This window comes from Nymphaea colorata, chromosome 14, assembly GCF_008831285.2.
Source record: "Nymphaea colorata isolate Beijing-Zhang1983 chromosome 14, ASM883128v2, whole genome shotgun sequence".
NCBI classification, from domain to species: domain Eukaryota; kingdom Viridiplantae; phylum Streptophyta; class Magnoliopsida; order Nymphaeales; family Nymphaeaceae; genus Nymphaea; species Nymphaea colorata.
In genome coordinates this window covers 11,735,637-11,752,833 of record NC_045151.1, presented here as the reverse complement: position 1 = coordinate 11,752,833, position 17,197 = coordinate 11,735,637, and the positions used below count along the sequence as shown (strand labels likewise).

Sequence of the window (17,197 nt, the reverse complement as noted above, 5' to 3'; positions counted from 1 at the left end):
CAACTATAGTCATTGGTTTGACAACACTGGTCAATTGACAACTTACTCTAGTAATTAGTTCAACTAGTCAGCCAAGTAATCAAGATTTTGACTGGTAGCCTTAGATTTTTTTTTTTATCCATGTTTATTATGTACTATGGTACTTATCTGCTTGAATGACTTAAATACATATGATTAATATAGCTGGGAGAAAGTCCCTTAGGAAATGTGGGATGGCTCTTCCATAGAAAAGGGTAATCATGTCCTGTCATGCTTTGGAGAGCTCATGAAATCCTTGTTCATATAATTTATTGGTATGGTTTACCTAAAGGCTAGTATAACTATTCAATTTTTTCCACTTTCCACATAAGTTGGCCATCATTTTTTATGTTAATTGAAGTGGTCTGTACATCACTGCAAGTTGAAATATGAAATAATTGTATTTTGAGTTCATGTGTGTGCATATGCTTTTCTATGTATTTTTTGTTAGCTCCCAGCTAACAGGATACTCAGCTCAGGCACTCCCAAACTCAGAAGCCCAACCTCTGCGATAGATCAAGTAAGTGTATTAATTCTGTTTAGGGCTCATGCCCTCAATACATTTATAGTGGAATCGTAATAGGGTGTGGCCGGCTCCCATGTTGAAGGGATCGCATCATGGTCAGTCCATTCAATAAGCCATTTCTGGTAGCCATTGTCCTGTCTTTATGAATTTTTTGATGCCCAACCTTCTGCGAGGCTGCTTGGGTCCTCGTTCCTCAATGACAGGTGTAGTGTTAGCTTCCTGCTCTGCTATATGCGGTGGACAAGGTTTCAGTTTAGAGACATGAAAAACAGGGTGGATTGAACTTCCAAGTGGTAACTGCAGTTCGTAGGCCAGCGTTCTACTGATCTTGCAGGGACCTACATAGCAAGAGGCTAGCTTATGATGCCCCTTAGGTGGTTTGAACGCTACGCGTCGATTGGGCCTCCTCAAACAAACCCAATCTCCCATAGCATCCTGTTGGTCTTTGTGCTTTCGATTATATTGCTGCACCATTCAGTGGCGGACATCTCAATTGGGTGTGTACTTCTTCTTCCGTTCTTCGTGGGGTGAGCCCAGCTGGTATCTGTGGATGTCTGGCGGGAGTTTCCTATAAACTGCTTCGCAGGGCGTAATGCCCGTGCATGAGGCGAACCGGTGTTATAGGCAAACTCCGCCCTTGACAAGTATTCTGCCTACAATTTCGGTCGCTGCCCCGTAAAGCACCGGACATAACTCTCAAGGCATTGATTCACAACTTCTGTTTGTCCATCCGTTTGAAGATGGTAAGCAGTGCTTCGCTGAAGTTTAGTTCCTTGCATCTTGAAGTACTCACTCCAAAATGAACTTAGGAAGAGAGGATCTCTGTCACTTGTTATGGACCGAGGCATTCCGTATAATTTTCCTATCGATTCCTGAAATGATTTGGCCATTGAACGGGCCGTATAAGGGTGTGCTACTGCCACGAAGTCTATGAAGCAAGTTTTGGTGTTGCTAGGATGAAAATTGTTAAAATTCTTGTTGAACTTCTATAAAAAATGGAAATTTATCAAATATATGTTATTAGTACTTCTTAAGAAAAGAAAATGAAGAATTTTATACGGAGGTTGTAGTTGATATGAAGATTCATTATGGTAAGGTACTTCATTTGAGAAGACTCTTTATGGATTCAGGCAAGCATCAAAGACATGGTTTGATGGATTTAGTAATATAAGGGTGAATTGTAAATCTGAATCTTGTTATGTAATAATGTTCGTTATATAAAAACCATAGATGCAATAATATGCTGTTGATATGAAAAGCGTGAGAACTGACAAGGGAGTTAAAAAAACTAAATGTCTTAAAAGGTATACTTGAAATGACTTATTTGTTTTACTTAACGTATTTTTAGGCATAGAAATTACTTATTATGATAGAAAGGTATCTCTTATCTCAAACCAAGCTTGCTTTAATTATTGTTTTTAACTCTTGTTTAATAGATGAAAAGGAAATCTCATCTAATAAATGAAAAGGCAGAACCCCTGAAGTTGTTAGATCAAAGATAAAGATCAATTGCGGTGTTCTCTAAATCTAACTCCTCATAAATGCTTTCATGCTTCTCATTATAACTCAACCAAATCTTGCATGTGACAAGTTAGTAATATATATATATATATATATAGGATCCTTGAGTTTCTCCATCCAGGCCTGGATGAATAAACCCTATGGCCTCTCACAACACATTGCCCCATGCAACACACTGGGACCTTAATTGGACGGAGCTCCAAATGGCTAGAAGATGTATATGTCACACATGCCCTAATGAATGTGTAGGGGCAGACGTGCGAGAGGCAGCAGCCTGATGCTATGGACCAAACCTCTATTGTCCAAAGGGATTCAGTTCCCATATACTACACAAACACACACAACCACACCCAATATCTATGTATATCTGCTGGTTGCTATTGCTGGATTGTTTTAAAAGTTTTTGTCATTAAATATCATGCGTATTAGTTATTACCATATCTTTCTTGTCTGACCTTCCACTTTTTTGGAAACATGTTCCTTTCATTTGATGCTTTTGATGCTTGTTTGACGTCGTCACTTCAAAATCTTCTTTTTCTTTATGCATTTTTTAAGTTGTTGTATTGCATTAAGTGGTCATTTTATGTGTGTATATGTATTCTCTTTGTTTGTGTAAAGTAAAGTCGAGTTATTCATCTTAAAATTTTAGTTCATATATTTTGGAGTCCTCCAAAACAATGAAATACTAAAAAACCATGTTCTAAGTTTTGAGAAAACCCTTCATGTTAATTTTATTTTCTCTTTTCAACACTCCCCCTCGAACTGGAGCATAGATGTGAATCATGTTAGCATGTTGCAATATTTAGAGAATCAAAAGTTTCACAATACACCCATTTATGCAATGATCTGCATGAGTTGTTTGTTGTTCAAAGCATACTGGTTATATCTGCATCATCTAGATAACTTTTTTTGAGCTCAGACCCTCATGATAAGATGAAAAAGTGGGTACAAGATATCTTTATCAGCAACGTTTTTTCTTCAACTTCTGTACAATGATTGTTATTCTTATATCATCAATTCAGTTGACCTTTCCTACGACTAATAGCTAGGAACTTGTTAATTCTTAATTAACAGTGTACTTCAATTTTATTGATATCAACCTTCCAATCTTCAATTAGGAGGCTTGAGGGGAGCTTTTCACAGGGTCCAATACCATCAGGGTTCTCTAATTTAACATTGTTGTCAACTCTGTTAGTATTTCTCAACTTGTTTGTTTGCTAGATCTGTCAATATTCATATTATTTCACTAATTTCTCATCTTCGGGAGATGTAGGCTTATAAGTGACCTGTCAAATGGAACCTCCTCCTTATTGTTTATTAAAAACATGAAATCTCTGGGCACTTTGTAAGTTTTTTCATAGATGTTTAACATGAGCCACTGATTTTTGTTTTGTTTAATCTTTGAGATTTTTGTTAATTGTTTCATATAGAGTATTGAGGAATGTCAATCTATCTGGAAGTATTCCAACTGATATATGGAGTTATCAAGAATTGAATCATTTGTAAGCAATCTTGAAACTTTCATGATTACTGGTGGTCATTCTTTGGTTCTCCCACACTAAATTCGCTTAGCTATATAGGTTGAATTTCTTTCAATTGATCTATTATTGCATATTCCTTTTTTAAATAATGGCAGATATGTATTTTGTGTTTGGCAATACATACATAGATAACTACATACATACATAAATGCACCACACATGCATGCATAAATAATACATAGGACACATGCACACACACATATAAAAAAAAAAGTGACTAAATTATGACAATCGATTAGGACGACTGAAACATATGCATTTCTATGTATTTCTTAGACAAGTAACTGTATGAATATCATTTGTATGATTGCTTTTACAAGAATCAATACACAAGTTGCATGGTGCATAAGTAGTTTTAAAAAAAGGTTTTAAAATTAATAACCTAGAATTGGTCCAAATATTGTATTATCATGGCTCATATTTTTCATCAAAGTTTTCCAGTATCCATCCCAAGCAAATGATCATGACGAACACATTTATGCAAGTTTCCAAAAATTATAGGGATTTCACATGTTCCAGTTTTCATAATCGAATATATGCCTCAAGAGGCATAGCATAGCTGGACAGGCAGGCAGTTGTGAAGATCTCATGTTGAAAATTCACTTCCTATTGGTGCTATACTCCTAGGCCACATGGGGTGGAAAAGAGCACCAAATTGAAATGCATTGTCTCCACACTGAGCCCCAATACTGCCCATGACCCTGGAGGCAAGGAAAGGAGGCTTCAACTCTGTTTGGAAGACTCTAACTCACCTAGAATGTATATATGTATGTATCTCCTTATTTATTTATTTACGTTTCTGATGGCACACACATAAATGCTCAAGATGGTGCATAGCACTTGAAAAAAATACATTGTAAAATATGGACGTTCATTTTACTTTATAAAGCCTCCTTAGGAAACTGAGGAACGTGAAAATCAGGATAGTTTACTCTTATATGTATAGGACCTCTAAGCTTCTTTCGTCATATTTATGCATGAAACAGTGCTATGTTTTCTTCTATTACAATCACTTTCCATGGCTTGAAAACAAGCTGTTACATAAACATTTTTAAGTTAGATAGAAACAGAAACATATGAAAGGCATGGAGCTAGAAGAACCAAGCAATACAAAGTTTTGACCTGAGAAGTGGCAGATAACCAGCTATGCCATCTATCAACACATTTAAATGGCTCATGAGTCAACTTCGTCCATACAAAGTATGCTTTTTAACCCAACTAAAAAATATGCTTTTTAAGGAGAAATTTACTAGTTTAATTAATTTCAGAAATTAAGTTAGACAAAGGGATTATTCAAATATCGGGAGAAATTTCTTCCTGCATGGTGTAGTGAGTCAGTAAGATCCTTCTTAATTTTGAGATGGACAGGCTAGGATTGAATTAACCAACATCAACCATCTTCCTGAGTGTAACCATCTAATTGAATCTTGAAATAATCTGTATATCAACTTTGAAACATGTGGGCAAGAACACTTTTAAATATAATAGGATACTGTTTACTCCTATTGCATGGGCTCTCTTGGTTACTTGAAGGTTTTGTAAAAATAAGTGGTACTGCAATGTGCTTAGCAAGTCTTTTAATTTTCTAGTGGCTTGTATATATGCATCCTAGAGTTCATTTTTCATTAAATGTGATGGCAGATGGAATAACAATTTGGAAGTGGTAATTTACAAAATAAAATGTTTTTTCTCTTGGCTTTCGCAGGGACCTCAGTTTCAATAATCTGACTGGTCAAATTCCGAGCTCTCTCTTCAATATGAATAAACTTATCTACTTGTAAGCAAGTTTCAAATTCTACTTATATTTAGTTTTCTTCCACTGAAGAAGTAACATGTGAGTCTTACTTGTATGCAATTGGGGTTTGTAAACAGGTACCTTGGAAACAACCATTTGTCCGGTGTAATCCCATCCACAAAAAGTTCAAATCTCAAAAATATGTATGTGCAGATGTCTATGAAATTCCCATTTTATATGCATAACTGGTTACACTGAGTTTATTTTCCCCATGAAGAGGTATATTTAAGGGGAAAAAAATGAGAGGAAAAAAATGAGAGAAAATTATAAATTAAGGAGAATGTTGAGCCCTCCTATTATCAAAGAACTTCAGATTCTGGACCAAAAAGCGACATTATATGTCTTAAAAAACAAACAAATTCCTTTTCAGTCCATTGATTGTGCATTTAGTGTTTCTGCAGTTTTTTCTTGTTCTGGCTCTGATTTGTTGGAACATTTATTTAGAACTTTGCCTATAAATAATTATTTAACCCCGTAACTTAATGCACAATGGCTTCTGATGTTTGGGAGCACTTCTGTTGGCAAAGCATTACCTGACAGATGGAATTGATAATGCAGTTTCATTCTCTAAACTTATTTCAATTCCATCCTCAATGGGTAGTTGCCAGCGACACAATGATTTGGTGTGGTTTCATTTCCAACCAGAAAAAAAGGAACGATTGTTAAGATCCCCATTTTACGGGGTGAAAAATTTACCTGAATATCAAGAGGATTTACAACTATGCCTTTGGGGTTTGCAGATCCATAAATTTGAAAATCATGTTTCCCCTACATGAAGACCAAGTTTCCATCTGAATGCAGGACTTCAGAAAAGTATGTGCCTTTGTCATGCACAGATTTGTACTATATGCTCACGGATTGAATGAAAATGTGGACCTAATATGAACTTCCAGAAAATTAAAACTTAATAATGCATATTGAACAAGCCAAACTAACTTTTATTGACACTCCATCGATCATATTATTACCGTTTCAAAGGATAGGTGATATTATTAATAACTTGATATAGAGGGAATATTACTAATGTTGAAAAAGAATTAAAATAAGCATTTAAAGCTTCATATAGGTCTTTTAATTAATGAAGTCAGCAAGATGGACATAAAGATCTCTTTTGATCCATTATGCACAGTTTGCTTGGATGTTCTGCTACTCCAAATGACCATTACAAGGTTTCCCTTTACATCTGTTTTATATGTCTTATGGCTTTATCTCATTGCACTAACAAATTCAGATTTTTTAAAGAGTAACTGTAAGACAACAAAACTTACAAAAATGAATGACAGGTTCTCCACATTTCCTCATGTTGTTGGCCTGTAGAATTCACATTTGATCCCAACAACAAGTTAATGCACATTACTGCTGCAATATAAACTAATCATAATCCAAAATACGGGGTTGTTCTGAACTCTTGCTTTCACAATTTAAGGATTCCAATAATGGCCTTTGTTGTTTTGTCTGCAGATGCAAGTAAAAAGCACAACAAGGAAAGAAAAGTTGGAAAAAAACTTCTCCCTATTGACCATTCATCAATTACTACTGTTTTTGTTACCTTTTCAAACTTAGAAATGCTTAATTATCATTATAAGGCAATATTATAGCATTCACCTGAATATCATACTGCATAATTTTTTTATAAGATGAAGTTCATGACCCATTTTTCTTGAAAACTGTAAGTATATTTTTGTCATGCATTGGCTCCTTAAATATATGCTTCAATTTCTTGTGTTACAGAGACTTGTCATACAACAATTTATCAGGAACTATTCCTTCTTGGTTGGGTGAAACAAATTTGCAAATGTAAGACATCCTTAAGTTTAATGGATTGACATTTTCTTGAGTTATCTCATATATTCTTTCCAATTTAAATTCATAAATTTTGATAACGGTTTCTCCTTTTTATGCAGTAATTTGGTTGGAAACTCCTTGGTCATTGATAGCTCTGACAACAGGTGGGCTATAGATGCAACTGGTTTTTATGGCTGTTTCAGCAGTATCATGATTGATGTCAATTATAACACTGATTAGTTCATATTTATTTTGTTAGTGAGTCATATCATATCATATTAAAATGATGTCATAGTATCACAAATGTTGTGGATACAGTGGTTTGACTGCTGGACTGAAGTGTCTTCAACAGGGCTTCTCATGTAGTCAAAATTCTCCTACTTGTGAGTTTTCTATTTTTCTCATGGACATTATCTAGTCAAGTTTCTTTAATGAAAAACTTGTAATCAGTTTCATTCATAAATTATTGGCATCTTAATGGATCCAGTATCAGTGGCAGCATAAAAGCAGCATTAGTACATCAGATGTATCTGATTGTTTAAAATGTTGAAAAGAGCTTTTGTTAATTTTAGCATTTCGCAAAATGTGAGGCAAAAGAATCTGATACATCCTTAATAAAACATCCCAATCTTATGTATCAGATGAATCTCGAACAACTGAAACAAAAAGAGGTTTTTATCATTAGCTGACAGAATTTATGAGAAGGCCATTTTCATGCTCATTGTTTAACAGGTGACCAATCTTATAAGTAGAGGTTGTAATATTCTTTATTTAACATCGCTTTGTCAAAAGCATCAGCACACTCAATATGCCTTCATGTTTCCTTATCACAAATATAATTATAAAGAGAATGCTTTTCACCACTGGGATTATTTGGCTTGGAATCATGTTACAACGATGGACTTTTCGGTCTTATTACAAACTTACTTTTTCTGAATTGGACTCAAATATGCATATTAATATAATGGATATAAAATTAAAAAATCTTTTATAGATGAACTGTTCTCATATCAGGCAAATCTTCTCAATCGACTTCCTACATCTCTGTAGACCTTACTGTTAGCGTATGGGGATCGGGTCTGAACAGACCCGATCCATTCTCCTTATATCCACACGCCTAAAGCTACTAGGCGGTGGCTCTCTTGTAATTTTTTATCCTTTTATGTACAAATCTGTTGTACCCTATTAGGGTTATTCTTTAATTAAAGATTAAGGAACGCAGGGCTAAGTTAAGCCGGCTGCTCCCTTTCCTCCATCGTCTTCTTTCATCCTCTCTTCTCAACATATCTGTTTTGCATACGGAGAGACGAGTACTTTGTGAAGATTCTTACATGGTATCAGAGCCAGGTTGCATCGTCCTCCGGTGAGTGATTTCAGTTTGATGTGATTAGCCCTAATCTGCCCTAAATTCTTTCTTTTCTGGCGTGATCATCCCTCTTTTCAGTTTCTGCCCTAAATCTTGCGTGATTTGCCCTAATTGATTTGCCCTAATCGTTGTGCCCTAATCTTCTCATCGTTTTGCCCTAATTTCTGTCGTTGCCCTAAATCAATTATGGATCAGCCGACCCCCTCTCTTCTATCTTCCAGCTTTCTCTCCCAACTTATTTCACAAAAGCTGAATCATAGTAACTATTTGACTTGGAAACGTCAAATAGTCCCTTTTATTAAAAGTCATAGACTCTACGGGCATATCGATGGGACCACTCCAGCACCTCCTATGTATATTGACCGTGAAGTGAAGAAAACCGTAGTGGGAGATCAAGCTGCTGGGGCTGCGGCTATGAGTGAAATCAGATTTGAATATGAAACCATTACTGAAAATAATCCTGAGTATGAAGCTTGGCTGGCTCACGACCAGTCTCTTGTTGCCTATATTACTTCTACTTTGTCAGAGGAAGTATTAGGAGGTATTGATGATGATTTAACAGCCCTAGAGTTGTGGTCTACCCTTGCCACCACGTATTCTCAAGTATCCGAAGCACGTTTTCTGCAGTTAAGAAGGCAATTTCAGGACATCAAGCGTGGGATGCGTACTGTTTTGGAATATTTGAATGAAATTAAAAGTGTAAGTGATCAACTTGCTGCCATTGGACATCCCGTCAGCGACAAGGACAAAGTGCAACAAGCCTTGAGTGGACTGGGAACAGATTTTGATATTTTTTGCACAGCCTTGGAAGTCCTACCTATTCTTCCATCTTTCGAAGATCTCAAGGCTAAGTTATTCCAACACGAAGCTAGTCGTGTTCAGCGACAGAATTTGATTCCTTCCAACAGTCACAATGTACTGATCACAAGGACACATGCATTGCAAGGGAATCGCACTCGTACTTGGATTCCTCAGGCAGGAATGGGAAGAGGGATTCTCCCAACACCACAGGGCATGAATACTACATCTGCCACATCTAGAAGGGTTCCGACTTGTTTCTATTGCAACAAGAGGGGGCATGTAAAGTCAGAATGTTGGCACAACCCACAGAACAAAAATAATCAGATTAGACGTGAGAACAAGGCAGCAGCAGGGTCAGCTTCATCATCATCTGGATCTAATGTTTCAGCAGACGTACAACAACTCCTCATGACAGCCCTGTCTAAGCTTCATTTGAAACAAAACGAGCAAGGAGAATGGTATGTGGACTCTGGAGCAGCAGCCCATGTTACTGGTGACGCAGGTAATCTCTCTAGTGCTCTCCCTTATTTAGATAAAGGCTCAGTTGTCACGGGAGATGGTTCCCATCACACAATATCACACATTGGAAATGTACAAATTTCTATGGGCTCTTCTTCGATTCCATTAAAGAATGTTCTTGTTGTTCCAAGTGTCCAGAAAAATATTATTTCAGTGTCCAAGCTTATTGATGATACTCAATCCTCTGTTGAATTCACACCCTCTTCTGTTTATGTCAAGGATGCTCGAACCAAGAAGACATTCGCTGAGGGCACTCGCAAAGGAGATATGTATGTCCTTGAAGGAGCTCCACAGATGTCAAAATCTCACCCTTCCGATTCATGTTCTCCAAGTCATAGTGAAGTCAATGTCACAGAGTATAATAAACCATCCATTTGGCATGGTCGGTTAGCTCATTGTAGTCAATCTTTTGTTCGAAGTCTTGTTGCAGACGGGCTCTTAGATAAGTCCAGTCTGAGTTCTGTCAGTGAGTCCAGCATGTGCTCGAGTTGTCATATCTGTAAGAGCCATGCCCTTCCTTTTCAATTAATAAATAAAAGAGCTCCAAAGGTTTTTGACACCATATATTCTGATGTTTGGGGGCCTGCTCCAGTTCCTTCTTCTTCTGGGAGTAGATACTATGTCATTTTTGTTGACTCATATTCCCGATATACTTGGATCCATTTCATGAAACACAAATCAGAAGTTTTTCGCCTATTCACTCAATTTCATGCCTTAGTTCAAAATAAATATTCCAGTAATATTGTGCATTTTCAATGTGATGGTGGTGGTGAATTTATTTCTAATGAATTTACTGAGTACTTACTAGATAATGGGATCACTAGACAAATTTCATGTCCGCATACACCTCAGCAAAACGGAATTGCTGAAAGGAAACATAGGCATATTGTTGAAAGTGCACTTAGCATGATGCATGAAACAGACTTACCTATGACATTGTGGACCGAGGCTTTCCATACGGCTGTACATGTTATAAATCGATTGCCATTGGCTTTGCTTGATGGAAAATCACCATTTTTTCTTTTACACCAAGAGCAGCCACGTTATGAGGAGTTGCGCGTTTTTGGATGTGTGTGCTATGTGCATGTTGATGTTTCCTTGCGAAACAAATTTCAAGATCGTGCTGTTTTATGTAGATTTATAGGGTATGCAGAAAATTACAAGGGTTATAGGTGTTACAATCCTAAAACTGGACGTGTACATATTTCACGGCATGTTGTATTTGATGAGAACAGGTTACAGGATCCCAAGGCTACTTCTGTGACACTCAAGGACAAAAATGAAGTTTATGATACTTGGCTTCATGCTGAAATCTTAAGACAAGGGGCAGCAATGTTGACTGAGCACAATGAGCAAGTTGTTAATGAGCCCGAGACATCTGTAAGTAGTTCCTTGAGCAGCACTACTTCCTTGGACAGCATGCCTTCATCTTCTCAGCCCAGTGAGCCACCTATGCATAATCGGTTCTCAGGCCTGGTGTATTCTAGGCGATCAGTTCCTACTGCAGTTCCACGCCAATCACAACGCGTGCGACATCCTATTGATAGATGGGTGAGCTATAACAGTTTTTCTTTGGATTTTCAGCTGTTTATGACAGAAGTCAGCAAAAAGGTGGAACCAACATCTTATCACAATGCGAGTAAGGAAAAATGTTGGGTTGAAGCTATGAATGAGGAAATGGCAGCCTTGCATGAATGTCAGACTTGGCAGATTGTCCCTCGTCCAGCTGATAAGAATGTTGTGGGATCCAAATGGGTTTATAAACTGAAATATAAACCAGATGGTAGCATTGATCGGTATAAAGCACGACTTGTGGCGCGCGGTTTCACTCAGCAATATGGGGAAGATTATGATGAGACATTCAGTCCAGTCATCAAGATGGGAACAATCCGTGTCATTATTTCTCTTGCAGTCTCGTATGGATGGCCTCTCTATCAGTTAGATGTCAAAAATGCTTTTCTTCATGGAATTCTTAAGGAAGAGGTATACATGGAGCAACCTCCCGGCTACACTACTCATGATTCTCAAAAATGGGTTTGCAAATTACACAAGTCTCTATATGGGTTGAAGCAAGCTTCTAGGTCATGGTTTGATCGTTTTTCTCATCACATACAACAAATTGGTTTTCTCCGAAGCTCTCTCGATCACTCTTTGTTTATCTATCGCACTGGAGAAGCTACCACCTGGTTACTTATCTATGTTGATGATATTGTTATAACTGGGAATTCTTCTTCACATATATCTTATGTTAAAGGTATGTTGAAGCAAGAGTTCAAGATGAAGGATCTGGGAGAATTACGATATTTTTTGGGTGTCGAACTTGACAGGACAAATGATAGTTTGACTCTTACACAGCACAAGTATACCCTTGATGTTTTGGATAGGGCAGGTATGACTAATTGCAAACCCATCACTACCCCCAGTGTTCTGAATACTAAATTGACTGCATCTGATGGAACTGCTGCATATTCCAATCCCACATTCTATCGCAGCATTGTTGGTATGTTACAATACCTTACCTTTACTCGCCCAGACATAGTATATGCTGTAAATCAGATTTCTCAGTTCATGCATGCACCCACTGAAGGACATATGGATGCTGCTAAGCGGATCCTACGGTATCTCAAAGCTACTCTTGGAGATGGACTAGTCTACACCAAATGTTCCAATGTTTCTCTTGGACATAGCATATATACATATACTGATGCCGACTGGGCAGGCGATCCCGATGACCGACGATCAGTTTCAGGTTTCTGTCTCTTTCTTGATTCTAATCTCATTTGTTGGAGCAGTAAGAAGCAGCGTGCTGTTGCACGATCTAGCACTGAGGCAGAATATAGAGCAATGGCTGCAGGGACGGCTGAAGCGTCATGGTTACGTCATTTACTTGGAGAGCTCAATCTTCCTATTGTTCGGTCATCATTACTATGTGACAATCAAAGTGCGATAAAAATTGCTTTCAATCCCATTTTGCATAATCGCACCAAACATATAGAGATTGATCAACATTTCATTCGACAGAAGGTTGAAGAAGCCGAGATCTTGCCTACTTATATATCTACCAATGAACAGATAGCTGATCTTTTTACCAAAGGTCTCACAGGGCAGCATTTTTGGGATTTGAAGAACAAGTTGTGCATGATCAAATCTCATGCACAACTTGAGGGGAGCTGTTAGCGTATGGGGATCGGGTCTGAACAGACCCGATCCATTCTCCTTATATCCACACGCCTAAAGCTACTAGGCGGTGGCTCTCTTGTAATTTTTTATCCTTTTATGTACAAATCTGTTGTACCCTATTAGGGTTATTCTTTAATTAAAGATTAAGGAACGCAGGGCTAAGTTAAGCCGGCTGCTCCCTTTCCTCCATCGTCTTCTTTCATCCTCTCTTCTCAACATATCTGTTTTGCATACGGAGAGACGAGTACTTTGTGAAGATTCTTACACTTACTCATCTTGATTTCTTTGTTAAGAATCTTAAGATTATGTCAGTTTTTTACTTCCATTTAGTCCTTACAAATTTACTTTGATCATGCAATGGATTGAAAAGGAACATGGTCTCATGTCAGTTCTTTTGTAAAGTATGAAATGATAATTTCTCGTTTATTTAATCCCATAGAGCAGTTGATGTTTAACTATTTATTTTGTAGGACACTCAGCCCATAAGTTATCTTTTGGCCTCAAATACATGATTTCCTTCACTAATAGGGAAACTGGTTTCCTAGTATGTTAATTCAAATTATAAACCATTTTCTTAAAGGCTCAAAGCATGACATGCTTGACAAGGATTTACCTGATTCTGAAACGTCTGCCTCTTTTTTGAGGACCATTGATGCTCTTCAGATAAAATGTAACACGATCTACCTAATTTGCAGATTCTTCATTTGCAATTAACTGTGGTGGTCCACAGATTACATCTTCAGGTGGCATAGTGTTTGATGGAGAGAATGAAGATCTTCGTGCTTCATCATATTATATGATTGACACAGATAGATGGGCAGTGAGTAACAATGGGATGTTTCTTTACAACAACAATCCTCAGTTTACGCAGAACACCTCCAAACCGTTTACCAACACATTAGATTCAAACTTATTCCAAACAGCAAGGCTATCTCCAGTTTCATTGCGATATTATGGACTTGGCCTTGAAAATGGAAACTACAAAGTCAACCTTCTATTTGCTGAAACAGCTTTCCCGGATACACCTACGTGGCAAAGTGTTGGAAGGCGTATTTTTGATATTTACATTCAAGTATGTACCATGAATAATATTCTCTATCTCTCTCTCTCTCTCTCTCTCTCTCTCTCTCTCTCTCTTTATAGTATATATATATATATATATATATATATATATATATATATATATATATATATATATATATATACTATAAAGAGAGAGAGAGAGAGAGCGAGAGAGAGCGTATGTATGTATGCATTGGACGTACGTGTACATCTATATGTATATATGTATAGGATGTGGTGAGAAGTTACTCAAGTTTACTTTACTTAAGAATAGATTTCTTATTTGAAGCTCTATAATTTGAAGGGTAAGATGGTGCTTAAAGATTTTGACATAAGAAGGCAGGCAGGTGGAGTTTCATTTAGAGCTGTTTCGATGAATTTTACAGCCAATGTATCCCATAACTTCCTTGAAATACACCTTTACTGGGCTGGAAAGGGAACCTGTTGCATTCCTGCCCAAGGAACTTATGGGCCATCTATTTCAGCAATTAGTGTTACTCCAGGTAATATATGGAAATTTAGAAAGTTCAGTAAATATTAGAAAAGGTCATTTTGGGCAATTGTTGATGGTGTCCTATCATCTGCAGATTTTGTGCCTACTGTTTGCAATCGCACACCAGGCATGTGCTTCAGAAAGAAAAAGGCAGTGAGGGCTGTCATTGGAATTTCTATTGCTGCTGCAGTGGTTGTGGTTACTTTCCTTCTGGTAGTTTTTGTATTACGACAGAGGAAAAGGAAGCTTCTCCTACAAAATGCAAATGCAGGTAATGTGATTGAAAATTTGACTTGAGAATAGAATCTTTTGTGAAGGAGTAAGGATAATCAATCTGAACTGGTGCATGCTATAGAAAATTCGATAGTTATTCAAGATGAGCTCCTTATTGAGTACCAAAATTCAGTCTTTGATTAATTATCTGTACTGATTCACTTTCCAAGATTAAGGGTATAGGGTTGTTTTGTAATCTGACTTCTCACTTGGTAAACAGAGCTCTCAGGAACAGGTGTTCAACCAAATATGTTTAGCTTTGCTGAACTACAGGTTGCAACAAATCACTTTGATGCTGCAAACAAGTTGGGAGAGGGAGGATACGGACCCGTATATAAGGTACATAGGTGCACGAGCTTATATGCTTGAAAGTTTATAAGGATGCATAAGCATCTACTCTATAGTCATCACGTTGCAATCTAGATTTGTTCCTATGTGCATAACCTCTCATTTATTTCCCTGCTTGCACCAAATTCAATGTTTACTAGAACTGAGAGAAACGGAAAAATGAAGGCCTCTTTGCTCATCAGCCACTCTGCTGGTTTTTCATTTGCATCTCTACTAATAATGAATAGTTCAGATTAATGCTAGAATGCAGCAAGACTGAATTTAATGTTACTACTGATGATTTTCAAGGAAAAATCTGGAAAGATGCGATTCATATTAGAAAGATATTTGACCCCAATGTGATACAGTTCTAGTATTGTCTATACCGACATATATGCATGTCATCTGCTTCATTTCTCACTTGCATTATGGCACTGAAAGCTAGAGGGCCTGCTTGGTCAGAACATTTGGGATTGGCTCTACTAATATGTTGGTTACTGCTACCTGATCCATGACATCAGAATCTGCCCCACTCAATGCCAGATTGGATGTTTGAGAAGCTATCATGTTCATCCACATGTTTCGAACTTGACCTTTGGGAATTTTATGTTGATAAAACTAGTTGGTTAATTTATGCATTAAACTAAAAAGGAAACTGCTTTGAGAAGATGAAAGAAAGGGATATTTGTATGATACAATTATGCCTGATAAATGCATGTACTTTTTGATGGCCTTGTCAATCCTAAGTACCAAATCTTTTAGCTATTCTGCTGTACAGGGCACACTTTCAGATAGGAGGTTTGTTGCTGTGAAGCAACTCTCTGCAGCATCACATCAAGGGAAGAATCAGTTCCTCACGGAGATTGCGACCATTTCTGCAGTGGAACATCGAAATCTTGTGAAGTTGCTCGGATGTTGCCTTGAGGGAGATAAACGTCTCCTAGTCTACGAGTATATGGAAAACAAAAGCCTTGATCAAAGCCTCTTTGGTATGTTTTTCTTGTAGTTTGGACATCTTTATGCCTAATGCTGTTGATTTTGGTGGACCTGTATTGGAGAATATGGTAAGTTTGTCTAGGGAGGATTGTATCTATGCAAGTGATTTCATTGACCAGATATCATGCATGCATGGCCATATGCATATATGTAACTGATGAACATTGAACATGGATAGCATGGTCAATGACACCTTTCTTGTCATTGAAATACTCTTGTTTCTGCAAAAATCGAACATTTGAAAGCTAAGAAAAATTGGCGAAATTCCACAAACATAAACCCATTGACTGGGGCGATCAACTTTAAGCATGCTTGAGTGTGATTCTAAAAGGTACAACCACTTTGAAAGCTGATCAATCAGATCTCTATGCATGTGGATTACCACTGCAACATTTCTTAATTTGAAATGATCAATCAAGAGGCTTAATGGCTTGCCATTTAAATGTTTTCTAATGCTAATTCTGTGTTTTATTCTCGAAGGAAACAAAGGACTGAATTTGAATTGGTCCACTCGCTTTCACATCTTGTTGGGAACAGCTCGAGGGCTTGCTTATCTTCATGAAGGATCAAGAATAAAAATTGTACATAGGGACGTCAAAGCAAGCAATATTCTACTTGATGCGGAGCTTAATCCAAAAATTTCTGATTTTGGTATGGCCAAGCTTTATGATGATGATAAATCACACCTTAGCACCAGGGTTGCTGGAACAGTGTAAGTCCTTTTTCGTCCCCTTTGAAATATTCAACTCAAACTCTGGAAATTCTTAAAGTAGTTACCTTCACCTAGCTCATCTTCTATACTGCTGGAAACTGTTGCAGTGGATATCTTGCACCAGAATATGCCATGCGTGGACACTTAACAGAAAAGGTTGATGTCTTTGGGTTTGGGGTTCTTGCACTTGAGGTTATTAGTGGAAGGCCTAACGCAGACAATACCTTAGACCCGAAGGAGATATATCTTCTGGAATGGGTAAGGATCAACTAAAAATCTTTT

The 17,197-nt window shown here is 37.4% G+C and overlaps 1 protein-coding gene across 1 annotated transcript in view; it reads left to right on the top strand.

Moving 5' to 3' along the window:
- LOC116267569 (probable LRR receptor-like serine/threonine-protein kinase At1g56140) overlaps positions 1-17,197 on the top strand; it is a 28,505-nt gene that overhangs the window by 10,597 nt on the left and 711 nt on the right. Inside the window, exons 9-23 of the mRNA XM_031649372.2 lie at positions 3,184-3,255; positions 3,339-3,410; positions 3,496-3,567; positions 5,312-5,383; positions 5,479-5,544; positions 7,133-7,198; positions 7,306-7,350; positions 7,505-7,569; positions 13,748-14,124; positions 14,419-14,617; positions 14,702-14,878; positions 15,101-15,219; positions 15,986-16,196; positions 16,684-16,915; positions 17,023-17,173. Coding sequence (XP_031505232.1) covers positions 3,184-3,255; positions 3,339-3,410; positions 3,496-3,567; positions 5,312-5,383; positions 5,479-5,544; positions 7,133-7,198; positions 7,306-7,350; positions 7,505-7,569; positions 13,748-14,124; positions 14,419-14,617; positions 14,702-14,878; positions 15,101-15,219; positions 15,986-16,196; positions 16,684-16,915; positions 17,023-17,173 — 1,996 coding nt within the window. The remainder of the gene's footprint in view (positions 1-3,183; positions 3,256-3,338; positions 3,411-3,495; positions 3,568-5,311; positions 5,384-5,478; positions 5,545-7,132; positions 7,199-7,305; positions 7,351-7,504; positions 7,570-13,747; positions 14,125-14,418; positions 14,618-14,701; positions 14,879-15,100; positions 15,220-15,985; positions 16,197-16,683; positions 16,916-17,022; positions 17,174-17,197) is intronic.